Below are 27,934 nucleotides of genomic sequence, written 5' to 3' on the forward strand. Positions count from 1 at the left end.
TAAAATGTACAGTTTAACAGACTGAACAACTAACACGAACATAAGGGATGGTTTCCCGTTCACATATAGAAAGAACAGTTTGAAACTAACAAACTGTCACATTAAATATATAAGCATTCATCATCACATTTCACACTTTATAGGCAGTTTGAATAGGCTAGGGACTAAAAAGCACTGATGCTGGTTTGGATATTACTTGAATAGAAAGGAGGAACTTGTTGGATTGATTCTGTACAGGCCCTCAAAAAGCCTGGAGTCACAAGAGGAACTACTTGCTGTACTGCTGAATCATTCATTCTTATTCAGGTGTCCTGCATCTTAGGTCAACACTTGACCTAGGTATCCAACACATTCTCATAAAATGCTGGAAGAAAGGAGCTGTTGTGAGTCACAATGTTATTTTAAGAGGCTGTGAACAAGTAACTGAATTAATTAATAGATTCCCTCACACTTGAAGTTAATCTTCCCACAAATCACGTTGCTGCCTTTCCACGTATCTTTTTACTTGTCTTCCCTCCTCGAAACTGAATGTAAAACCAAAGGTAATCATTACTTTAAGTCTTATGTTCTGTCTATTCTACAATTGAAACATATCTTGTCTATTTTTCTACATGTCCAGCCACTCCCTATACAGACAGACACACTGCTCTCACGCAGTTGCGTAATTTGACAAGCGCAAAACAAGAGGGAGTGGGCAGCAGACAACTGCATGGTTTCAGCTATTTGTTCAAATCAGAATTAGTCCTATGCTAAATTACCCCCTCCCCCCTCACACACACACACATTTTTGCGGACTACTGGACATAACATTATCAGCGTTTATGGCCACTGACTTATTAACCAATGATGTTTGGGTCGCTCTGGGGCAGGACGCACCCGAACCCTGAATACCCACTGCACCACCACTAGCGGACAGGCTGAGAGAAGGGCGAGGAAAATATCATGGTCATGGACAAGTCCTCAACAACATGAAGAATACAATCGATGAAAGCGCTTAATTTCACGACTACAATCTGGTACGGTATTTAATTAGAAAGCGAGTTTACAGTTTGAGCGAGGATATTGTATGGCATCGTAGATATTTAGGCTATAGTATAGGCTAATATTCTGCCATCTAATTACCAGGCAAAATAGCCAATATGTACAGACAAATAGTGGATTGAGATTAGACGTTTCCCATCTCAATGTATAGAAGGAGATGCATAACGCATGCAGTCAGCAGGTGGAGTCTAAATTCAGCTGTAGATTTCCATCGCCTAGACAGGAGCACTAAGTTCAGAAGCCCGGCTGCTTGGAGGGGATTTCTTTCATGTACTAATAGTCTTCAATTGGGCCCCAATATTCCCACAAACGACGCACACTGGTTCCATTTGTTTAGTTTTTTAAAATACTGTATGCCTGACTACATGTGTCTCAAAATATTTTGATTGACACACGGAGAGTGACAACGTTGCTCATTGTGATCTTGTTTTGCGTTGGTCAGCATAGTCTTTTTTGGGATATGGATGGTTTTACGGGAGATGTAGCAGTGTAGCCTCCACGATCAGTGCTTTACTGCTGACTGGTTGATATGAACGTGATCACCACTCTCTCCGTTCACTCCTAGAACACTGGTATGGCTGCTAAAAATATAATTTAATAGTGAGATAGTGTATGATGCCATTAGCCAGAGATCCGACTACATTTTTCTTTTTGAGTTGGAGCGGGTTCCATTCCCTAAAATGGCAGCTCGGAGCTGGCACCGGTTATGGCTGGAACATGTAGCTCAATCCAGGGATGCAATACTCCAAATTCGCCCAGTATCCAAACTGCCAAACCATGGCTAGATTAGCCTATGCCACACCAAATTCCAGTAGCCTACACAGGGTTTATTTCCATGATTGTTGCTGGATGATATGTTAGATTAAATAATAAAGATAGACACAACTGTCAAATTCAGTAGCCTTGTTCAAGCGTTGTACAAGTCCCTACATATGGGTCCGGGGAACAGCCCAGCTGGTCGATTATCTATCAACTAGACTCTGTAACATCATCCCTTTCAATAGAAAGTGCAAACGTAACAGCACAACATTAAGTTCTTAACAGTCAAGTCATAACAAATGAAAATGCATTTTCTTTTTATTTCATTTGTCATATTATTTTTTTTTAAATATATAAATAGAGGACAAGTTAACACAGAGTAGTGATCAACAATGAGAATATAGTCCTTTTGTCTGTGGCTGAATAAGTCCATGCTGACGATTTACCAGGCCCTTGTGGGCAGTTTGTGTGACATCATGGTTTCCTTTTGCTGTTCATGAGCGTACTCGTTGCATGTGGTACAGCTGCTGAAGGTCTTTAATTTCTTCTTGCATGTTTGGACAGTTTTTAAAGTTTCATGTGCCTGGCGGTAGCGTCAACTCCTACGTGACTGGAGTGTATGCGGGTATGGGGTAAGCATCTCTGGACATAGTGATTTGAGGATAATGACCTTCTGACCTCTGAACAAGATGCCATTTTGCATGCTGATCTCATCTTGAAAGGTCCAGTATTCTCTCACTGAAAGGTGTCTCTTATTTCAGGTACGGCCAACCTGTGAGAACCTTGGACTTCAGTGACTGTAGGTGTTCGTCCTTGTCAGTGTGTTGCCTAATCTGGGCTAGGCGGTGATCTGTGACGTTTAATTAAGTAGTCTTCCTGATTGATCTGTTGAACATCTTGTTCCTGCTGTAGCGAACAGATGGCATGCTGCTGATAGGCAGTGCCTCTGCCTGTACATTGTGCCATGCTCAGTGTGTTGCAGATGTACATCTCTGGTCCTGGTTTGTAGATGACCTTCAGGCTGTAATTTTGCAGAGTCAGGAGCATGCTTTCAAACCTCTTGGGGCAATGAGTGGTTTGTGGTCAGTTTCAGCGGTGACCAGCTCTCAACTATAGAAGTAGTGATGGAAGCGCAGGAGGCAAATGCACCTGTCTGGCCTTCCAGCAAAAGACATTATCCAAGTCCACTTTAGCTCGAGTTGCTCTGGATTGTGACAGGCTTCGTAATGTTGTAGTAGCGCAACACTGGCATGGATGAAGCCAGAGATTTCATCTCCTGCACTGCGGCCTCATGTTTGGGTAGCCAGTGCCATCGTGTGTCTTTGTCCAACAACTGGCACAGAGGCTCACAGACTACTGATAGGTGTGGCATGAACTTTGCAAAATAGTTTGCAAAACCGATGAGTCTCTGCACTCCTTTTGCATCAGATGGGTTTGGCATGTCGAGGATCGCTCTGACTTTGTCTGGTTCCGGCTTCAGGCTTTTGGCCGAGAGAATGTGGCCATGGAAGTGACGTCTTTCACCTTGAACTGCAGCTTCTTCAGGTCAAGGCACAGCTTAACTGATCATGGGCGCTCCATCAGCGCTTCACATCATTGTCATCTGTGTCACCACAGCCTACGGTCAGGACATCATCAGCGACGGGTTCAATGCCCTTGAGGCCAGCCAGTATCTCATCCTGTTTGCGTTGGTATATCTCAGGCGCCACTGAGACACAAAACGTGAGCTTGAAAAAGCGTTTCTAAATCTGGGGGGTCCAGAAGGCAGTCAATGAAGCTGCTTTCTTCGTCCAGCTTGCGTTGCAGGAATGCATCTCGGTCATCCACCAAGCTGAAAATCCGGGCCTTGGGAAGCTTGTAGAGGACATCCTCCAGTGTCGGCAATGATGTAGTAGGAATGTTTTAGTGCTTGGTTCCGATGCTTTGGGTCGATGCAGACCCTCAACTTCTCTGGCTTTTTCACTGTGACCATATTGCTGATCCAGTCAGTTGGTTCAGTCACAGATGTCATGTGGCCATCGGCCTCATACTTGTCCAGCTGGGCCTTCACAGCCACTTTCAATGCAATGGGCACATTGTGAGGAGCACACTGGACTGACGCTCTCATCCAATTCAAGGTGTACCTCCCCAGGTACTGATTCAATGTGCTCATTGAATACGTCGTCATATCTACTTAGTAGTTGTTCTTTGGACAGAGATCCATGTTGCACATGCTCCACAATGTGCAGATCATTTGGTACGGGGAACTGCATCAGTCCCAGGTGTTTACATTTAGAGTCTGAGAGGAGAAGATGTTAACAACTGGATTCTGGAACGTAGTACCGAAATCCAGTTGACATTGTTGCAGCTTGTTGTGTAGTTGTGTAGTGGCACAAACCATTTCTTCCCTCTTGAGTGTACAGCCCCAATGGATTCATGCATGTAATTGTCACTTTCACTGTTCTGCTCTGAACACTGAGTGACACCATCAACACAGCGAATCTTGCCCTCACTCACCCTTCTTGTGCTTTTGAGAAAGTGATTATTAGTTCCACAAGCTCTGCATGGTTTTTCGTAGGCAGGGCAGTGGTCTTAGCCTTGTGTGTTTACAATTCCACAGTATTTGCATGCTATGGGGCTGTATGTGTTCACCATTCGTGGTGAATTGTCTGAATGTCTGCCTGGCAACAGCATGAACAGTATCAGCGTCAGTGCGTGGGGTTTCCATTTCCATTACTCTCATTCTCATGTCAGTGACTTCGGCAGTGCGGCACATTTCAGTGGCAGTTACTGATGTTAAGTGCCTCTCTTTTAGTAGATGCCAGCGTGTGTCATAATTTGCAAATCCCAGTACTATTTTGACACATCAGTTAATCTTTCAATCCCCCTTATTAACAAGAAGAAGATCTTTCTCTCAAACAGGTTACAAAGTTGTGTACTGACTCACTCTCTTCCTGTTTGCAGCTTCCAAAAACGAACCACTCGTAAATGACGTTCCTGGCGGGCTTGAAGTAATTCTCCAATGCATTCAGTATGGCCTTTGCATTATCCTGTTGTGCAGTGAGGGTGAGATTGTGCCGGTAGATATGCCTGCATTCGCTGCCCATTAAACTCCTCAGAGTTGCCGCTTGGACCTTGTTGGGTTTTTCGTGTAGACTTGTTGCCAGCACATAGTCCTCGAATTCATCCCTGTCCCAATTAGTATTCCAGTCCCCTGTAAGAACCATTGGATTTGGTGGTGGAATGTTCACTGCCATAGCGATGAAATAGGAGGTCTCTTTGCCTTCAGCCATCGAGGTCGGTAGTGATGCTAGCAAGCCAGCTAACAACAACTTTCTGTATGATATATTAGATTAAAGAATAAAGGCACAGAAATGTCAAGTTCAATAGCCTTGATCAAGCATTGTACAAGTCCCTACATACGGGGTCCAGAGAACAGATAAGCTAGTCGATTACCTGTCAACTAGACTCCGTAACAGTGATGGGCCTGTGAATACTGAACATGTATGTACATTATAGGCCATGTCAGTGAAGGATTGGATTGTTAGCTAGCGAATATGCTAACGTTAGCAACCTAGCTAAACATTAGGCTATGGGCTGGCACTGGCAGTATGGGATTATGGAGAGTGAATTCAATTATTTATTCATCATTTTGCTAGGTAGTTATCTAGCTGTGGCCATCTGGCTAGTATCAACAAGGGCTTTCTACAAAATAGCAACATTAGTGGTAACATTGGAATCTAGACCATAAGCAATACGCACAAATATGCATTGCCAAACAACGCTACTGCCACCCTCTGGTTTGAATTATTTTGACAAGGCTGGGTGAATGACAACTTCCAAGGTCTTTGCTGTGTCAACACAAAAGAGATTGACTGCTGTTTGTCTATCCTACCAGTGTGTATGAGCTTTAACACTAGTGCACATCTCTCTCAATTCAATTTGCTTTATTGGCATGACGTAACAATGTACACATTGCCAAAGCTTATTTTGGAGATTTTCAAATATGAACATAATAATCAATATTGTCAACGGAACAACAATAACCAAGGGTCAAAATAACCATACAATGAACAATAACAATGAGCATAGAGGACATGTGCAGATTGGTTGGTCTGTCAGACACTGTCTGTGGCCTACCCACCGCTCTCTCTGTCTTCCCCCAACAGTATGGGTAGCCTATCCTCAACAGAGAGGCATTTGAATTAGGGTTTCCAATTTGGGGAAATTACACTATTTAGGTATTGCAGGGTTTGGTAATGATAGGAGGGGGGGTCACTGTATTTTAGATGTTTACAAAACTTAATTGCTCGTTTTTGAGTTTTTATTATTAGTGGATATTGGCCTAATTCTGCCCTGCATGCATTGTTTGTTTGTTTTCCTCTGGACATGTAGAAGAATGTTACAGAACCCTGCATACAGGGTTTCAATGGGTTGTTTGTCCCATTGAGTGAAATCTTGTTTTGCAAGTGGACCCCACATCTCACTGCCTTAAAGTGCAATTGTTTCAATGACACATTCAATTAGTTTTAGCCAAATATTTCAATTTTAAATGGTTTATTAATGGCATAGAATGTAGAATCTCTCTGTTCATTCACTGCATCATTAAGGTGTCCAGTTGAGTTTATTTTTAAACCTAAATAATTGTAGTGTATGCAGTTGTCAGGCATATGTGTATAGGTGGCAGGGAAGTCAGGCGCAGGAGAGTGAAACGGAGTGTAAAATGGAGTCTTTTAATAATGTCATAGAAACATTACAAACCCCCCCCACTGATGCGCGGCTCCAGCAGCGCGTCGACACCGGCCTCGGGGACGACCTGGAGGGCGAGGTACAGGGTGATCCGGATGGAGACGGTGGAATTCTGATAACATGGAAGGATCTAACACGTCCTCCACCGGAACCCAGCATCTCTCCTCCGGCCCGTACCCCTCCCAGTCCACGAGGTACTGAAGGCCCCTCGCCCGACATCTCGAATCCAAAATGGATCGAACAGAGTACGCCGGAACCCCCTCGATGTCTAGAGGAGGCGGAGGAACATCACGCACTTCAGCCTCCTGGAGCGGGCCAGCCACCATCGGCCTGAGGAGAGACCCATGGAACGAGGGGTTAATACGGTAATTAGTGGGCAGTTGTAACCTATAACATACCTCGTTCACTCTCCTCAGGACTTTAAACGGCCCCACAAACCGCGGACCCAGCTTCCGGCAGAGCAGGCGGAGGGGCAGGTTTCGGGTCGAGAGCCAGACCCTGTCCCCTGGTGCGAACACTGGGGCCTCACTGCGGCGACGGTCTGCGGCAATTTTCTGGCGCCTTATGGCACGCTGAAGGTGGACGTGGGCTGCCTCCCAGGTTTCCTCAGCGTGCCGAAACCAATTGTCCACCGCAGGGGCCTCGGTCTGGCTCTGATGCCAAGGAGCCAGAACCGGCTGATACCCTAATACACATTGAAAAGGAGTAAGGTTAGTGGAGGAGTGACGTAGCAAGTTCTGAGCCATCTCTGCCCAGGGCACGAACTTCGCCCACTCCCCCGGCCGATCCTGGCAATAAGACCGCAGAAACCTACCCACATCCTGGTTAACTCTCTCCACCTGCTCATTACTCTCGGGGTGAAAACCTGAGGTAAGACTAACCGAGATCCCCAGACGCTCCATGAACGCCTTCCAGACCCTTGATGTGAACTGGGGACCCCGATCAGACACTATATCCTCAGGCACCCCATAGTGCCGGAAAACGTGTGTAAATAGGGCCTCTGCAGTTTGGAAGGCCGTAGGGAGACCGGGCAAAGGGAGGAGACGACAGGACTTTGAAAACCGATCCACAACGACCAGGATCGTGGTGTAACCCTGTGAAGGTGGAAGATCAGTCAAAAAATCCACCGACGGGGGCGGAGCTAGCATGTTGGAGTGAACGGCTGTGCGTGAGGGGCTCCTGCAACTTTTTTGCGAAATAATCTAATTTAACCTACAACAACAAACGTTTCTTTCTAATACAAGATTGTAACTTTTTATATGAAAATGCCGAGTAATAAGCGACCAAAGGACAATAAATCCTCAGCGGAGGCCTACACCCCACTAAACAACGAGACAGACATGGCGGGAGGCACATGCAACAACGTGACACTTACAGAACTTACCCGGGCTTTGGGGGAGCTACGTGTTGCTATAGCTGAGGATCTTAAGGCCACTATTGCTGAACTGGACACCAAAATCGAGAGCATCATTCGAACGGTCGCTTCGCATGGCCAGAGTATTGTGGACCTTGAGAAAGCTTCTGAATTCAACGCTGGTAGGATCGACGAGTTAGAGAAGCTATGCACATCATTGCAGGATACTGTGCAGAGGCTTTCTGTGAAAGTGGTGGACCTGGAGGGCCGATCCAGACGTAATAACCTTCGCGTTGTTGGTCTGACAGAGGGGGTAGAGGCGGGCTCTCGCCCCACCGACTTCTTCGCCAAGCTATTGAAGGATGCAATGGGATCGGATGTTTTGGATTCGGATCCCCAGCTGGACCGCGCACATCGCTCCCTTGTCCCAGTGCCTGGATCGGGCCAACGTCCTTGCCCAGTAATCATCTGTTGTCACAGTTTCAAGACCAAGGATCTTATCCTGCGTGAAGCTCGAATGAGGGGAAAACTGTCACATAAAGGGCATCCATTCCGTGTCTATGAGGATTATACGCCCGATGTGGCAATGCGCCCGATGTGGCATCGCGCTGACTACAGAGATGTCATGACCAAACTCTACAAACTCCATCTTCGCCCAGCCTTACTCTTCCCTGCAAGACTAAGAATTACCCCGCCTTCCGGTGAGAAGATTTGGCTCTCCTCGGTTTTGGACGCAGAGAAGTTTATCTGGGGATATACACCAATCCCCCGTACAGGTTAGAGTGCCTTGTTATTGCGTGTTTAGGGTCTGCTCATGGACTCGAATCCATACTATACCATATTGGGTGAAAACGTATTAAACGGGCTCAACAAGGGCTGCCGAACATGTAAGACGCTGAGCAGATCAATGAATGGCGGTCAGAGCTCTCATTTAACGTTACATTCACTTTCATCCCGGCTGTGCTCAGAGCGATGCATATTTTTTTACTTCCAGGTTTGATCACTGACACCTTCGGACGGATATACTTATATTCCCCCACTTTTGTTTTGTTTCGTTATTTATTTTACAATCCTTACATTCTTACTACCATACCATTTATTTATTGCTTGCGGGGGACTGGGGGTGATGGTTGGAAGGGGGCAGACACCTGGTTAACAAGTTGATGTTTTGTGCCGTTCTGCCTTTGTCTGGCCGTGAGCCTCTCTCCCGACTAGAGTCCCACCAGCCCTCTGCAGTGCTTATGTCTGTGTAGGTGTGCGTACATATAATTACTATTTGTACTTTATTACTATTTTCTCTTAGCATTTTAGTATTATGTATGTGTATATTTTAAATCAGTGTAGATTGTTATTCTGGGGAATGAATGTGTGTATGTGTATATGTGCATATGGATGTATATACATATTCTTTAAATATATATATGATTTTTTTGTGTGGGTATGTATACATACAGTGCCTTGCGAAAGTATTCGGCCCCCTTGAACTTTGCGACCTTTTGCCACATTTCAGGCTTCAAACATAAAGATATAAAACTGTATTTTTTTGTGAAGAATCAACAACAAGTGGAACACAATCATGAAGTGGAACGACATTTATTGGATATTTCAAACTTTTTTAACAAATCACAAACTGAAAAATTGGGCGTGCAAAATTATTCAGCCCCCTTAAGTTAATACTTTGTAGCGCCACCTTTTGCTGCGATTACAGCTGTAAGTCGCTTGGGGTATGTCTCTATCAGTTTTGCACATCGAGAGACTGACATTTTTTCCCATTCCTCCTTGCAAAACAGCTCGAGCTCAGTGAGGTTGGATGGAGAGCATTTGTGAACTGCAGTTTTCAGTTCTTTCAACAGATTCTCGATTGGATTCAGGTCTGGACTTTGACTTGGCCATTCTAACACCTGGATATGTTTATTTTTGAACCATTCCATTGTAGATTTTGCTTTATGTTTTGGATCATTGTCTTGTTGGAAGACAAATCTCCGTCCCAGTCTCAGGTCTTTTGCAGACTCCATCAGGTTTTCTTCCAGAATGGTCCTGTATTTGGCTCCATCCATCTTCCCATCAATTTCAACCATCTTCCCTGTCCCTGCTGAAGAAAAGCAGGCCCAAACCATGATGCTGCCACCACCATGTTTGACATGTGTTGCTTTTACGCCAAACATAACGTTTTGCATTGTTGCCAAAAAGTTCAATTTTGGTTTAATCTGACCAGAGCACCTTCTTCCACATGTTTGGTGTGTCTCCCAGGTGGCTTGTGGCAAACTTTAAACAACACTTTTTATGGATATCTTTAGGAAATGGCTTTCTTCTTGCCACTCTTCCATAAAGGCCAGATTTGTGCAATATACGACTGATTGTTGTCCTATGGACAGAGTCTCCCACCTCAGCTGTAGATCTCTGCAGTTCATCCAGAGTGATCATGGGCCTCTTGGCTGCATCTCTGATCAGTCTTCTCCTTGTATGAGCTGAAAGTTTAGAGGGACGGCCAGGTCTTGGTAGATTTGCAGTGGTCTGATACTCCTTCCATTTCAATATTATCGCTTGCACAGTGCTCCTTGGGATGTTTAAAGCTTGGGAAATATTTTTGTATCCAAATCCGGCTTTAAACTTCTTCACTACAGTATCTCGGACCTGCCTGGTGTGTTCCTTGTTCTTCATGATGCACTCTGCGCTTGTAACGGACCTCTGAGACGGATCACAGTGCAGGTGCATTTATACGGAGACTTGATTACACACAGGTGGATTGTATTTATCATCATTAGTCATTTAGGTCAACATTGGATCATTCAGAGATCCTCACTGAACTTCTGGAGAGAGTTTGCTGCACTGAAAGTAAAGGGGCTGAATAATTTTGCACGCCCAATTTTTCAGTTTTTGATTTGTTAAAAAAGTTTGAAATATCCAATAAATGTCGTTCCACTTCATGATTGTGTTCCACTTGTTGTTGATTCTTCACAAAAAAATACAGTTTTATATCTTTATGTTTGAAGCCTGAAATGTGGCAAAAGGTCGCAAAGTTCAAGGGGGCCGAATACTTTCGCAAGGCACTGTATATGTATGTATGTATGTATGTGTGTGTGTGTGTGTATATATATATATATATATATATATATATATATATATATATATATATGTATATATGTATGTGTGGTATATATACGTGTACATGTATGTGTGTGTGTGTGTGTATATATATATATATATTTTTTTTTTCTTTCTTATTAAACATGTTTTTTTTATGGGGGGGGAACGTTTAATTTAACAAATCCTTGTTCCGATCTCCTGACCCACAGTATGTAAAGGTACGGCTGACTATGTCGGTTGCGGATGGTTTATTTTTTGACCGGCAGTGCTTAGCAATATAATCTTGAGGCTATATCTTGCTTATCTCTGGGATTGACCCAGGATGACGCTTAAATGCGCAATATGTTTGTTGCAACTTATTCGGTTTAGGTTTATTAGATGCTAACTGAACACTTAACTCGCGGGAGCCTCCTCAGTTCATATGTTAGTAGAAGTTCTAGGATAGTGAGAGGTGAACGTATAGTTGGGATTTTATTTTTGTTTTACCTCTTGTTCGAGGTCGCGCCGTGCTTTTTTGGCATCGGTCAGACAATGTGTTTATTTTTATTTTTCCTTTTTTTCTCTCCTGTTTGTACATGCCTGTTAAATGTGGGTTGATGGGGGGGGGTAAGTGTTGGGGAAATTAGGGGTACAGGGTGGGAAGTAAAGGTGCTTGCAGGGGGCAGGAGTGGTTTGGATACTGCTCGGGTGTAGGTGCTACATATGCTGATCGTGATGGTTTGGTGCGCTTTCTTACCTTTTTATCAAGTTACATGGTATGCAGGCCACCATAGGAACTACAAACGAGAGGAGGGCGGGGCTTACATTCACTTCCTGGAATGTCAAGGGTTTAAACAAACCAATTAAGAGGGGCAAGGTCCTAGCCCACTTGAAAGCACTCTCGTCTGATATGATATTTTTGCAAGAAACCCATCTGAAGAATAACTCTCATAGCAGACTTAAGTGTAGGTGGGTGGGGCAAGTGTATCACTCTAACTTCTCTGCCAAAACGAGAGGCACAGCGATTCTGGTACGGAAAGGAATTCCTTTTCTACATAAAACCACTACTGCGGATAAAGAGGGTCGGTATGTGATCGTAATAGGAGAAATCCACTCTACCTCAGTAACTCTACTAAATATCTATGGGCCAAACATTGACAACCCCTCTTTTTTCAAAAGAGTCCTTGCCCTGATTCCAGATATCTCCCATACTAACCTGGTCATTGGAGGGGACCTTAACTGTGTGCTAGACCAATATTTGGATAGATCCTCTACCCGGCGAACCCCTACCTCCTATTCAAGCGAATTCTTGAATACCTACATAAAAAATGTGAACTTATTTGATTTTTATTTTTTATTTTTATTTTATTTAACCTTTATTTAACCAGGCAAGTCAGTTAAGAACACATTCTTATTTTCAATGACGGCCTGGGAACAGTGGGTTAACTGCCTGTTCAGGGGCAGAACGACTTGTACGATTTGTACCTTGTCAGCTCGGGGGTTTGAACTCGCAACCTTCCGGTTACTAGTCCAACGCTATATGGAGGATCGCTAATCCTACACGGGTAGGGAATACTCCTTTTACTCTCATGTTCACAAGGTTTATACTCGAATTGACTACTTTTTGTTGGATGCTAGACTACTCCCCTATACCTGTAATGTGAGGTATCATGATATTATAATCTCGGACCACAGTCCACTCACCTTCTCCCTGAGATTGGGTGACATTGTACCAAACGAGAGGGTCTGGAGGTTGAATCCTCAGCTCCTCACAGAACCAACATTCTGTGAATATCTTAAAGACCAAATTACATTTTTCTTTGATACCAACGACAACACAGAGACCTCCCCAGCATTATTGTTGGAAACACTGAAGGCTTATCTGAGAGGCTGTATCATCTCATTTCAGGCTGCCAGGAGTAGGCAAAACAGAGGAAAACTGGAAGAACTGGAGGGACAAATTCACTTACTGGATAGGGAGAATGCTAGCTACACATCTATGGAGAAACATAAAATTACCTCTTTAAAATTTGAATATAATCAGATTCTCTCAGCTAAAATTGCTAAATCTTTTCTCTATGCCAAGCAAAAATATTTAGAGTTTGGTGACAAACCACACAAATTACTCGCCAGACAACTTCGAAAAAATGTGAGTGACCGAATGATTCACAGGGTTAAATCTGCATCTGGGGAATTACTCTCTTCCCCCAAAGACATCAATGACAGATTCCGGCAGTTTTATGAGACTCTATATACATCTAAAGCGGATCCTAACCCCTTAATTATGCAAACATTTTTGGAGGACTGTAATCTTCCTGCCCTGAACCAGGAAGATTCTAACTTCCTGAATAAGGAAATATCTCTTGATGAAATTCGAGAAACAATTAAATCTCTAAAGAGTGGCAAGACCCCGGGCCCAGGGCCCAGATGGATACCCTGGTGAATTCTATAAAACATTCAAAACATGCTCTCTCCCTACCTGCACAAAATGTTGGTTCAGGCCAATGAGGATGGAGCTCTCCCTTCTACTTTGGACGAAGCGTTCATTACATTTATACATAAGAAGGGTAAAGATCCAGAAGAGGTAGGGTCATACAGACCAATATCTCTCCTTAATACAGACCAAAAGATTTTAGCAAAAACTCTGGCTAACAGGCTTAGCACTATAATTGGCAAATTGGTCCATTCGGATCAGACCGGCTTTATCCCTAACAGAAACTCATTCTTCAATCTCAGGCGCCTCTTCAATATTATGTATTCTCAGAGGTTACCCAACGTGGACCTTGCGGTCATATCTCTTGACGCCGAAAAGGCCTTTGACCAAGTTGAGTGGCTCTATCTATTCAAGGTCTTACAGAAATTTAGTATTGGAGATAGGTTCATAAATTGGATCCAGCTTTTATATAGGAACCCCTGTGCCAGAATACTCACTAACCAATCATTGTCGCCCCGATTTAACCTCAATAGGGGGACAAGACAGGGTTGTGCGCTGTCGCTTATGCTCTTCGCCCTAATTATCGAACCGCTTGCTCAGACGATTAGATCTCATGCAGCAATACACGGCTATAATACTAAAGATACCCTAAATAAGATCTCCCTATACGCAGATGACATCCTCCTCTATGTAACAGAACCCCAGGCTAGTATCCCAGCTATTCTTGATGTGATCAATTTGTTTGGTACCTTCTCGGGATACAGAATAAATTGGAACGAGTGAATTAATGCCCATACGGTCGCAAAATACCTCCTGGCTAGAACATCTCCCATTTAAGTTATCTTCAGAAAAATTTACCTACCTAGGAATTGTAGTTACCAAACAATACTCCTTACTATTTAAAGAGAATTTCCCCTCTCTGATACAAAAACTCAAAGCAAACATACTATTTTGGAGAACTCTACCAATTTCTCTGCTCGGAAGAATTAATGCCATTAAAATGGTCTTCCTCCCACAACTGCTCTACCTATATCAGAACATCCCAGTATTCATACCTAAATCCTTTCATAAACAACTGGACTCAATTATCAAAAAAACACCTCTGTAAATCCAAGATGGAAGGAGGATTGTCTCTCCCAAATTTTATATTTTATTACTGGGCCGCTAACCTCTGCGTTGTTATGTTTCTGTTGGACGACGTACTTCCGGCATCCAGCTGGCTTAGTATGGAACGTGAGGAGTGTCACCCCTTCTCTATTGGCGCTGTGATTTTGTCGCCTGTCAATCTGGAGATGTCACTTTATTGTAACAATCCTATTATACATAGCACAGTCCGAATCTGGAAGCAAATTAAAGTCCACTTTGAGCTTAGACCAATGTCATTCATGCTCCCTGTCGCCAGGAATCCCTCCTTTGCCCCTTCTAACCTTGATAACACCTTTGAGCGATGGGGAGAGTTGGGGATAAGTACCATAGGGGATTTATACATAGAAGGGACCTTTGCTTCCTTTGAGTTGCTGAGGGAAACTTATAATCTTCCCAGAAGTAATTTTTTCAGATACCTACAAATTAGAGACTACGTTAGAAAACACCTCCTAACAATTGGGAATGCTAAACCTTCCATGTTTGACGGATGCATAAAAATATGCCCCACCTCAGATAAACTGATATCGGGGCTGTGAATTTGTACTTATTAACGCACTCTCATTTGTAATACTTTAATCTACCTTTGGGCAGCATGTGCTGGCCCTGCCACCCGAGCAGTTGGGGGGGGGGGGAATAAGAGTTTTTTTTTGGGGGGGGGGATAAGGGGGGGGTAGGGGGGAAATCTTCCCTCTTTCTTTCTTTCTACGTGCCCTTGTTTTGTATGTCGTGTTTTGTAATATTTGTTCTGCACCCAGAACTCTGGGTCTTGTTGTTCCTGTATGCTCTTTTATGTTTAGATAAGAATTGTATACCTGTCTTGTATACCTATACACCATTCTTGTGTGTGTTTAATAAAAATATTTGAAACAAAAAAATCCACCGACAGGTGCGACCACGGCCGTTGAGGAACGGGTAGAGGTTGTAGCTTACCTCTGAGCAGGTGTCTAGGAGCCTTGCACTGGGCGCACACCGAGCAGGAAGAAACATAAATCCTCACGTCCTTAGCTAAAGTGGGCCACCAGTACCTCCCTTCAAGACAGCTCATCGTCCGACCTATCCCAGGATGACCAGAGGAGGGTGACGTGTGAGCCCAATAGATCAATCGGTCGTGGACAGCAGACGGAACGTACAGACGACCAGCTGGACACTCAGGGGGAGAGGGCTCTGCACGTGACGCCCGCTCAATGTCCGCGTCCAGCTCCCACACTACAGGCGCCACCAAACACGAAGCTGGGAGTATGGGAGTGGGATCCATGGATCGCTCCTCTGTGTCATACAGCCGAGACAATGCGTCCGCCTTAACGTTCTGGGAGCCTGGTCTGTAAGAAAGAGTAAACACAAAACGATTGAAAAACATGGCCCACCTTGCCTGGCGAGGATTCAATCTCTTCACCTGCCGGATGTACTCCAGATTGCGGTGGTCAGTCCTGATGAGAAAAGGGTGTTTAGCCCCCTCAAGCCAATGCCTCCACACCCTCAAGGCTTCTACGACAGCTAACAGCTCTCGGTTCCCCACATCATAGTTTCGCTCCGCCGGGCTGAGCTTCTTCGAAAAGAAAGCACAGGGGCGAAGCTTCAATGGCGTACCCGAACGCTGAGAGAGCACTGCTCCTATCCCAGCTTCGGATGCGTCAACCTCCACTATGAATGGCGAAGAGGGATCCGGATGAGCCAGCACAGTCACCGAGGTAAACAGAGTCTTCAGGTGCTCAAAAGCCCTGTTCGCCTCAGCCGACCACCGCAAGCGCACCGGGCCCCCCTTTAGCAGTGAGGTAATGGGAGCTGCCACCTGACCAAAACCCCGGATAAACCTCCGGTAGTAATTGGCAAACCCCAAAAAACGCTGCAACTCCTTTACCGTGGTTGGAGTCGGCCAATTACGCACGGCTGTAATGCGGTCGCTCTCCATCTCCACTCCTGAAGTGGAAATCCGATGCCCTAGGAAGGAGATGGATTGTTGGAAGAACAAGCATTTCTCAGCCTTGACATATAGATCATGCTCCAACAGGCAACCAAGCACCCTGCGCACCATGGACACATGCTCGGCACGTGTAGCAGAGTATATCAGAATATCATCTATATACACCACTACACCCTGCCCGTGCAGGTCCCTGAAGATCTCATCTACAAATGATTGGAAAACTGATGGAGCATTCATCAACCCATATGGCATGACAAGGTATTCATAATGACCTGAGGTGGTGCTAAATGCCGTCTTCCACTCATCACCCTTCCGAATACGCACCAGATTGTACGCACTCCTGAGATCCAATTTTGTGAAAAAACGTGCCCCGTGCATTAACTCAATAACCGTATTAATCAGAGGTAGCGGGTAACTATATTTCACTGTGATTTTATTCAGACCTCGATAATCAATGCACGGGCGTAAACCGCCATCCTTTTTTTTCACAAAAAAGAAACTCGAAGAGACGGGTGAAATGGATGGCTGAACCCCTGATGCAGAGATTCAGAGATATATGTCTCCATAGCCTCCTTCTCCGCTTGCGACAGGGGATACACGTGACACTTGGGATATGCAGCGTCTACCAGGAGATCTATCGCACAATCCCCCGTCGATGGGGTGGTAATTGAGTCACCTTCTTTTTACAGAAGGCGAGAGCCAAATCGGCATATTCGGGGGGAATGCGCACGGTGGAGACCTGGTCTGGACTTTCCACCGTAGTAGCACCAACGGAAACCCCTAAACACCTACCTGAGCATTCTCGCGACCACCCCGTGAGAGCCCTCTGTGGCCAAGAAACAGTGGGGTTATGGCAAGCTAACCAGGGTAGGCCTAGCACCACAGAATACGCAGGAGAATCAATAAGGAAAAGACTAATCTTCTCCTTGTGACCCTCCTGCGTTATCATACACAAAGGTGCGGTTACCTCCCTGATAAACCCTGACCCTAATGGTCGACTATCTAAGGCATGAATAGGGAAAGGCATATCCACAGGAACAATAGGGATCCCTAAACTATGAGCTAGACTTTTATTAATGAAATTCCCAGCCGCACCTGAATCTACTAGCGCCTTATACTGGGAATGCAGTGAAAAATCAGGAAAAAAGACAGAGACAAACATTAGTGCAGCAGAGGGCTCTGGATGAGAATGGTGCCTACTCACCTGGGGTGATGCCAGAATGCCCTGCCTGCCTTCTCTATTCCCAGAGGAACCAACCCGGCACCGACCAGCAGTGTGCCCTCTGCGACCATGAATGGTGCTCGAGCGGGAACCCCCTCCGGTCTCCCTGCGCACAATCCCTCCCAATTCCATAGGTTCGGGAGAGAGGGTGCGAGAGGATGGAACAACCAGACCCCGATCTAGACGTCCACGAGTAGCCAGCATGTTGTCCAGCTTGATGGAAATTTGTCTCCATCCTTAAAGATTGGGGTTTTGAGTCCTTGATTCCATATGTCAGGGAAATAAAATTAAGCAGTTTTAACCTTATCATACATCAGTTCCAAATATCTCTAACGGCATGAGTTTTTTTTAATGCACGTGATGTCAGAATACGTTCACTGTTCCAAAATATGATTATTGCGCAAAAGGACAGTTAACATATGCTGCCTGCTAATTTGCTATGTTTCAACTTGTCAATTTCTAATTATTTTCAGTCAACAGTTTGAATTGAGGTGTGTTCCTCCTCCTCATTAATTCACATAGAAGTAGCCCATTTCAGCATTGCGGACAATTTTACGTTTTGAGGCTTTAGTGTGAAGATGCTGGAAGAAATAGGTACAAAAGTATCGATATCCACAGTAAAACGAGTCTTATATCGACATAACCTGAAAGGCTGCTCAGCATGGAAGAAGCCACTGCTCCAAAACCGCCATAAAAAAGCCAGACTATGGTTTGCAACTGCACATGGGGACAAAGATTGTACTTTTTGGAGACATGTCCTCTGGTCTGATGAAACAAAAATAGAACTGTTTGGCCATAATGACCACCATTATGTTTGGAGAAAAAAAGGGGAGGCTTGCAAGCTAAAGAACACCATCCCAACCATGAAGCACAGGGGTGGCAGCATCATGTTGTTCTTTGCTGCAGGAGGGACTGGTGCACTTCACAAAATCAATGGCATCATGAGGAGGAAAATTATGTGGATATATTGAAGGAACATCTCAAGATATCAGTCAGGAAGTTAAAGCTTGGTCACAAATGGGTCTTCCAAATAGACAATGACCCCAAGCATACTTCCAAAGTTGTGGCAAAATGGCTTAAGGACAACAAAGTCAAGGTATTGGAGTGGCCATCACAAAGCCCTGACCTCAATCCTATAGAAAATTTGTGGGCAGAACTGAAGAAGCATGTGCGAGCAAGGAGGCCTACAAACCTGATTCAGTTACACCAGCTCAGTCAGGAGGAATCGGCCAAAATTCACCCAACTTATTGTGGGAAGGTTGTGGAAGGCTACCCGAAATGATTGACCCAAGTTAAACAGTTTTAAAGACAATGCTTCCAAATACCAATTGAGTGTTTGTAAACTTGTGATGTGATGAAAGAAATAACAGCTGAAATAAGTAATTCTCTCTACTATTATTCTGACATTTCACATTCTTAAAATAAAGTGGTGTTCCTAACTGACCTAGACAGGTCATTTTTACTATGATTAAATGTCAGGAATTGTGAAACACCTTAGCCAAATAGATTTAAACTCAGTTTATGTAAACTTCTGACTTCAACTCTATGTATGGAGCATAATGTATTTAGAGTTTTAATCACATGTTTTCAAGTACTGGTAACGAATAATGCATTCCGGTTATTGCATAGATTGTAATGGAAACCTATGATGTGTGTAAAATACTTTTTTGATGGTTATGCTGATTTATAATGAGCTAATGCTAAGCTATTTGCCAGCTATGTGTATGTGTGGCGCCATGTTTGTTGACATTATACCATGCATTCTGGATGTCACGTAATCTGTCAGAGTTATAAAAATATGACCACTTGTGCTACGTCAATCTTTCCCAAGTTAGCGCTAGGACAATTGTACCCTACATTTTCCGGTTTGGATTATTGTGTTATGCTGTAGCTACTTCTGTGAATGTCTGAACATTGCATCCAAAAATAAACTGGTCACATTCTGGACATAACTTTGTAAGGAGTGTGTTTGTGCAAAATGTTTCTGTGAAGAAACAGTGTGGCATTCTCAAATGCTGACTGTTGCATCAATCGAAACTGGAAGTTCTAAATAAGTTTTCTAGTCACACCGGTTTGAGCTTACTGACCACTGTAGAATGATCACAGTTTACTGGGCTGTGAATGTGTGGTTGTTTCCATGTGATCAGACAGAGGTGTTAGTGGCTTAATGGTAAAAAAGCTGAGAAAGAAAGGGTCAATGTCTGTAATTATATACTCTCTCTCTCACACACAGACACAAACAAAGCTTTAAGTACTTTTAAAACTTCAGGCATTCTAAATTAGTGTGACTATACGAGAAAAAACTGGCCTATGGATACAAAGAGCTTTTTAACTTGTCCAGCAATGTTATGAAAACATTGTAACCATCTGTACTGTTTAGATAACTTTACACGCATAGGTCTACACCCACTCTCTCTATCACTTACTCCTACTCTCATGCTATTGACTATTATATTGAGTACCTCATTGTGGGGAATGAACCTATTCCTTTTCAGTTCTTCCCAGGTAGAAATAAAAAACATATGCTAACTTTCACATGATTTTGTCTAGAGGCACACTGTCTTCAGCTTTTTAAAGGCGCAAGCATTGACTGTAGCTGTGTTCTGGGTCCATGCGGAAACACGTGCACTTAAAAGGTTTCCGTGCGGTGAAGAAATGGAGATGTGATTAATGGTGTCACTTTTTTTACTGCGACTGACATGTCAGGTGTTAACTTTCACAGCCCTAGTATTAAATGTAACTCACAAATACTCCATTATTTTTTTTCCCTTGCAGGGTAATTCCGAGATGGACAAATATCTGTCACCTCCTCAGAATATCCCAGACACCAGACAGCCAACTTTCACGGAGGACCTTGGTTCCCCATACAGCATCAACATGAGTCTCCTCCTACCTGACGTTACCTACCTGTGCCCCAGCCTGTGTCGGCCTATGAGACCCATCAAGACAGAGCCTCTCTCCCACTCCCTCATCCATCCCAGTTGCCAGTGCAACCCTGGTCCAACAACCCTTCCAGAACACCCTGGGCTTTATGGCGCTTCGACAGACACAGGAAGTAGTCTGTTCATTAAACAGGAAATTCCCTCCCTGGACTTCCCAGACGTTCCGTTGTTCCAGCTGTTGAACTCTGAGCTGGAGCAGCTGGTGCCCGATCACCCGGTGAACACCAACCTCCATAGTAGGGTCCCTATGTCCTCCTTGTCGGTCCCTTTCAGCAACGTCCACATACCATCCCCCCAGATTGTTGTGAAATCTATGGGAAGCCCACTAAATTTTGTCAATCGTCTGACAACCCAGTTTGCAAGCCATTCGCAGCAGCGACCAGACTATCTTCCTCCGTCCCCACCTAACTCTGAGCCAGGGAGCCCAGACAGAGGGAAAGAGCTGATTCAGAATCATTCTCCGCCTTCATCTTATGCAGCCAGTATTGCCTCGAAACTAAGACCTGGTCTTAGGCCAGTCCAAAGCTCTGGTCTAGGACCAGTTCCGAGCACCAGTCTTGGACAAAGCCAAAGTTCTAGTCTTGGAACAGGCCAGAACCCTGGTGTTGGGCCAGTGTCCCCAACGTTGGCTCAATCGGTTCCAAAGAGGTTTAACCGCAGGAATAACCCTGACCTGGAGAGGAGGAGGATACATCACTGTGACATTCCAGGTGAGGAGACATGGCAGGTAGTCTCAATTCACGAAAGCAGGGTTCCCAAACTGGCGGCCCGTGGGCCGAATTTAGTATAGAAAATTTAGTATAGAAAATAAATACACTGCTCAAAAAAATAAAGGGAACACTTAAACAACACAATGTAACTCCAAGTCAATCACACTTCTGTGAAATCAAACTGTCCACTTAGGAAGCAACACTGATTGACAATAAATGTCACATGCTGTTGTGCAAATGGAATAGACAACAGGTGGAAATTATAGGCAATTAGCAAGACACCTCCAATAAAGGAGTGGTACTGCAGGTGGTGAACACAGACCACTTCTCAGTTCCTATGCTTCCTGGCTGATGTTTTGGTCACTTTTGAATGCTGGCTGTGCTTTCACTCTAGTGGTAGCATGAGACGGAGTCTACAACCCGCACAAGTGGCTCAGGTAGTGCAGCTCATCCAGGGTGGCACGTCAATGCGAGCTGTGGCAAGAAGGTTTGCTTTGTCTGTCAGCGTAGTGTCCAGAGCATGGAGGCGCTACCGGGAGACAGGCCAGTACATCAGGAGATGTGGAGGAACCCGTAGGCAGGCAACAACCCAGCAGCAGGACCGCTACCTCCGCCTTTGTGCAAGGAGGAGCAGGAGGAGCACTGCCAGAGCCCTGCAAAATGACCTCCAGCAGGCCACAAATGTGCATGTCTGCTCAAACGGTCAGAAACAGACTCCATGAGGATGGTATGAGGGCCCTACGTCCACAGGTGGGGGTTGTGCTTACAGCCCAACACTGTGCCGGACGTTTGGCATTTGCCAGAGAACACCAAGATTGGCAAATTCACCACTGGTGCCCTGTGCTCTTCACAGATGAAAGCAGGTTCACACTGAGCACATGTGACAGACGTGACAGAGTCTGGAGACGCCGTGGAGAACGTTCTGCTGCCTGCAACATCCTCCAGCATGACCGGTTTGGCGGTGGGTCAGTCATGGTGTGGGGTGGCATTTATTTGGAGGTCCGCACAGCCCTCCATGTGCTCGCCAGAGGTAGCCTGACTGCCATTACATACCGAGTTGAGATCATCAGACCCCTTGTGAGACCATATGCTGGTGCGGTTGGCCCTGGGTTCCTCCTAATGCAAGACAATGCTAGACCTCATGTGGCTGGTGTGTGTCCGCAGTTACTGCAAGAGGAAGGCATTGATGCTATGGACTGGCCCGCCCGTTCCCCAGACCTGAATCCAATTGAGCACATCTGGGACATCATGTCTCGCTCCATCCACCAACGTTGCACCATAGACTGTCCAGGAGTTGGCAGATTCTTTAGTCCAGGTCTGGGAGAAGATCCCTCAGGGGACCATCCGCCACCTCATCAGGAGCATGCCCAGGCATTGTAGGGAGGTCATACAGGCACGTGGAGGCCACACACACTACTGAGCCTCATTGTGACTTGCTTTAAGGACATTACATCAAAGTTGGATCAGCCTGTAGTGTGGTTTTCCACTTTAATTTTGAGTGTGACTCCAAATCCAGACCTCCATAGGTTGATAAATTTGATTTCCATTGATAATTTTTGCGTGATTTTTGTTGTCAGCACATTCAACTATGTGAAGAAAAAAGTATTTAACAAGAACATTTCATTCATTCAGATCTAGGATGTGTTATTTTAGTGTTCCCTTTATTTTTTTGAGCAGTGTATATACAGTACCAGTCAAAGGTTTGGACACACTAACTCATTCTAGGGGTTTTCTTTCATTTTTTTAACCTTTTTCTACATAGTAGAATAAGAGTGAAGACATCAAAACTATGAACAATACACATTTGGAATTATGTAGTATCCAAAAAAGTCTTAAACAAATCAAAATAAACTTAGCAAAAAAATAAACGTCCTCTCGCTGTCAACTGTGTTTATTTTCAGCAAACTTAACATTTGTAAATATGTGCATGACCATAACAAGATTCAACAACTGAGACATAAACGGAACAAGTTCCATAGACATGTGACTAACAGAAATTGAATAATGTGTCCCTGAACAAAGGGGGGTTCAAAATCAAAAGTAACAGTCAGTATCTGGTGTGGCCACCAGCTGCATTAATTACTGCAGTGCATCTCCTCCTCATGGACTGCACCAAATGTACCAGTTCTTGCTGTGAGATGTTACCCCACTATTCCACCAAGGTACCTGCAAGTTTCCGGACATTTCTGGGGGGAATGGCCCTAGCCCTCACCCTTCAATCCAACAGAATGTGCTCAATGGGATTGGGATCCGGGCTCTTTGCTGGCCATGGCAGAACACTGACATTCCTGTCTTGCAGGAAATCACACACAGAACGAGCAGTATGGCTGGTGGAATTGTCATGCTGGAGGGTCATGTCAGGATGAGCCAGCAGGAAGGGTACCACATGAGGGAGGAGGATGTCTTCCCTGTAACGCACAGCATTGAGATTGCCTGCAATGACAACAAGCTCAGTCCGATGATGTAGTGACACACTGCCACAGACCATGACAGAACCTCCAACTCGATCCCGCTCCAGAGTACAGGCCTCGTTGTAACACTCATTCCTTTGACGATAAACACAAATCAGACCATGTCTCTGGTGAGACAAAACCGCGACTCGTTAGTGAAGAGCACTTTTGCAATGTCCTGTCTGGTCCAGCGATGGTGGGTCTGTGCCTATAGGTGATGTTGTTGCCGGTGATGTCTGGTGAGGACCTGCCTTACAAGAGGCCTACAAGCCCTCAGTTCAGCCTCTCTCAACATATTGCGGACAGTCTGAGCACTGATGGAGGGATTGTGCGTTCCTGGTGTAACTCGGGCAGTTGTTGTTCCCATCCTGTACCTGTCCAGCAGGTGTGATGTTCAGATGTACCGATCCTGTGCAGGTGTTGTCACTCGTGGTCTGCCACTGCGAGGACGATCAGCTATCCGTCCTGTCTCCCTGTAGCGCTGTCTTAGGTGTCTCACAGTACGGATATTGCAATTTATTGCCCTGGCCACATCTGCAGTCCTCATGCCTCCTTGCAGCATGCCTAAGGCATGTTCACGCAGATGAGTAGGGACCCTGGGCATCTTTAGTGTCTTAAGTTTTCATAACTGTGACCTTAATTGTCTACCGTCTCTAAGCTGTTAGTGTCTTTATGACCGTTTCACAGGTGCATGTTCATTAATTGTTTATGGTTCATTGAACAAGCATGGGAAACAGTGTTTAAACCCTTTACAATGAAGATCTGTGAAGTTATTTGGATTTTTACTAATTATCTTTGAAGGACAGGGTCCTGAAAAAGGGACATTTCTTTTCTTGGTGAGTATATATTTCAGATTCTTCAAAGAAGCCACCCTTTTTCCTAGCTGACAGCTTTTCACACTCTTGGTATTCTGTCAGGTAGTCACCTGTAATGCATTTCAATTGACAGGTGTGCCTTGTTGAAGGTTAATTTGTGGATTTTCTTTCTTTTTAATGCGTTTGAGCAAATCAGTTGTGTTATGACAAGGTAGGGGTGGTATACAGAAGATTTTGGTATTTTACCAAATAGGGTAAAATACCAAAATCTTCTGTATACCACCCCTACCTTGTCATAACACAACTGATTTGCTCAAGCACATTAAGAAGGAAGGAAAATCCACTTTGTAGGAGTGGTATACAGAAGACTTTGGTATTTTACCCTATTTGGTAAAAGACCAAGTCCATATTATGGCAAGAACAACTCAAATAAGCAAAGTGAAACAACAGTCCATCATTATTTTATGACATTAACTTTTCAGGATTCACTGACATTCAAGAACTTTAAAAGTTTCTTCAAGTGCTGTAGCAAAAACAATCAAGTGCTATGATGAAACTGGCTCTCATGAGGACCGCCACAAGAAAGGAAGACCCAGAGTTGCCTCTGCTGCAGAGGATACATTTATTAGAGTTACCAGCCTCAGAAACTGCAGCATAAATAAATGCTTCACAGAGTTCAAGTAACAGACACATCTCAACATCAACTGTTCAGAGAAGACTACGTGAATCGGGCCTTCATGGTCAAATTGCTGCAAAGAATCATCTACTAAAGGACACCAATAATAAAAAGATACTTGCTTGGGCCAAGAAACACGAGCAGATGATATTAGACCGTTGGAAATCTGTCCTTAGGTCTGGAGTCTAAATTTGAGATTTTTGGTTCCAACCGCCGTGTCTTTCTGAGACACAGAGTAGGTGAACGGATGATCTCCGCTTGTGGGACCCACCGTGAAGTATGGAGGAGGAGGTGAGATGGTGTGGGGGAGCTTTTATGGTGACACTGTCTGTGATTTATTTAGAATTCAAGGTTCACTTTACCAGCATGTCTACCACAGCATTTTGCAGCGTTACGCCATACCATCTGGTTTGCACTTTGTCCCACTATCATTTGTTTTCCAACAGGACAATGACTCAACACACCTCCAGGCTGTGTAAGGGCTATTTGACCAAGAAGGAGAGTGATTGAGTGCTGCATCAGATGACCTGTCCTCCACAATCACCTGACCTCTACCCAATTGAGCTGGATTAGGATGAGTTGGACCACAGAGTGAAGAAAAAGCAGCTAACAAGTGCTCAGCATATATTGGAACTCCTTCAAGACTGTGGGAAAAGCATTCCAAGTTAAGCTGGTTGAGAGAATGCCAAGAGTGTGCAAAGCTGTCAAGGCAAGGGGTGGCTTCTTTGAAAGATCTGAAATATATTTTTATTTGTTTAACACTTTTTTTGGTTACTGCATGATTCCATATGTGTATTCCATAGTTTTGATGTCTTCACTATTTTTCTACAATTTAGAAAATAGTAAAAATTAAGAAAAACCCCTTGAATGAGTAGTATTTTGGAAACGTGTTCCCAAGTATTCCCATGCATAATAGAGACACTTTTGATCTTATACAATTTTAAGGAAGGTTGAAATTATTGTTTTAGTTAAATATTATACTGTATCTTTTTGGGCTTCTTGTGGTCCATTTGCAGTCTGCAAATTATTTGTAAATACGTTTCGGCCCATCTGCTCAAGACAAAAACGGCCCGCAGGTGAATCTAGTTGATTATTCCTGCACTAAAGTCTGTCTAAGCTCGGTAGTCGAAGTTGGGTATTTGAGGTTTAAAAGGCTTTTGAAGTTTGTCATTTCCACTTTGAAGTTCCAGACTTGACTTTCCCTTACGAAAAATGTATAAAAAATATCCATTAAAAATAATCAATTCAATATTTCTAACGGTTCCATAAAAGGCTAACTTGTTTTATAAACATGAAGTGAATGCATTGTGTGGTTTATAATTCAATCATGACCATTAACACCACTCTGTCAGATGTAGAATGTTATTCTTGTTAATCAATTATAGTTATGTTGTAATGACATGCATTTGGTTCCATTCTTTTTCATCAGGATGTAAGAAAGTGTACACCAAGTCCTCCCATTTAAAGGCCCATTTGCGGACACATACGGGTAAATGTTTTACTGGTAACATTATAAAAGGCCTGTTATGGGCAACTCGTCTCTTATTTTGGGGGGCCAGTATGTTATGTTGCCAGGCAAAATAATGCTTTTGGCATGCAGATGCATTCTGAATTCTAAATGAGATCTGGCCCACCAAATGTTGCTGCATGTTGTCGAACGTGTTTTAAACAGCTTAATTTAAAAACTAAAACCTAAATGTTGACTTGTTTGTGTTTTTATGCCTATCTATTATTTATTAATTGTGTAAAATATGAAATATCTTTACTGACCTTAAAACAAATATTATAGTTAAGTATTTAGTTAGTACCGTACATTTGTGACATAACATAATCAACCCTGTTTCTGCTGTTGAATAATGTCATTGTGTGCTGCATTCCAGGAGAGAAGCCGTACCAATGCTCCTGGGAGGAATGCGAGTGGCGCTTTGCTCGTTCTGACGAGCTGACACGCCACTTTAGGAAACACACAGGGGCCAAGCCATTCCAGTGTGTTGTGTGTAACCGCTGTTTCTCCCGGTCTGACCACCTGGCTCTACACATGAAGAGGCACCGGAGCTAGAGAAGCCCACATACAGTATATCCTTTTTTTTATTAGATCAAAGTCAAATGAAACTTTATGTTAAATATACTTAAGTAAATCTCAGAAACTTTCACAATACTATTGTGCTGACAATTGTTTCACAGGATTAGGCTCTCTGTCCAGTTGGGGTTCTCAATTTACAGTATTATCTCTGTCTTTTCTACTTAGTATTGGTACTTCAAGGCAAAATATTTTAATGTATTGCTATTGACGTATGACTACGACTACATTTAAATCCCATATACCATGTACAAATGGAAGTCTCAGTAATATTTTTTTAAATCTTGTTTAAGAATGATATCACACATTATAGTATTGAGTATCTAAGTGCCTTTTGATGTTTTATTAATGAATTAAAGTAAAAGACAGTCCATTGACTTGATTGCTGCATTTCTTGGCTATAAAAAAATATAAGATAGTTACTGTGTTGTATATTTTTTAAATTTAATATATTGAATAATAAGAGCTATCATTTCAGATTTGAAAATGTGTTGAAATGTAAATATTTTGTATCCTCTGTATTTCGGATCTTATTGTCAATGTTTTGTTTATCGCTCCTTTAAACTGTAAACTGGTTTACAGGATCCGGG

At 43.8% G+C, this 27,934-nt stretch overlaps 1 protein-coding gene across 1 annotated transcript; it reads left to right on the forward strand.

Moving 5' to 3' along the window:
* Window positions 1-675: 675 nt before the first annotated feature.
* On the forward strand, window positions 676-27,715 carry LOC109865290 (Krueppel-like factor 5). Its single transcript, XM_020453397.2, has 4 exons — window positions 676-1,016; window positions 20,447-21,323; window positions 26,694-26,753; window positions 27,145-27,715. Exons 2-4 carry the CDS (start codon window positions 20,459-20,461, stop codon window positions 27,321-27,323), a joined length of 1,104 nt encoding a protein of 367 aa, XP_020308986.1. The 5' UTR covers window positions 676-1,016; window positions 20,447-20,458; the 3' UTR covers window positions 27,324-27,715.
* The last annotated feature ends 219 nt before the right edge of the window (window positions 27,716-27,934 follow it).

Source organism: Oncorhynchus kisutch, linkage group LG2 (genome assembly GCF_002021735.2).
Source record: "Oncorhynchus kisutch isolate 150728-3 linkage group LG2, Okis_V2, whole genome shotgun sequence".
Taxonomy (NCBI): domain Eukaryota; kingdom Metazoa; phylum Chordata; class Actinopteri; order Salmoniformes; family Salmonidae; genus Oncorhynchus; species Oncorhynchus kisutch.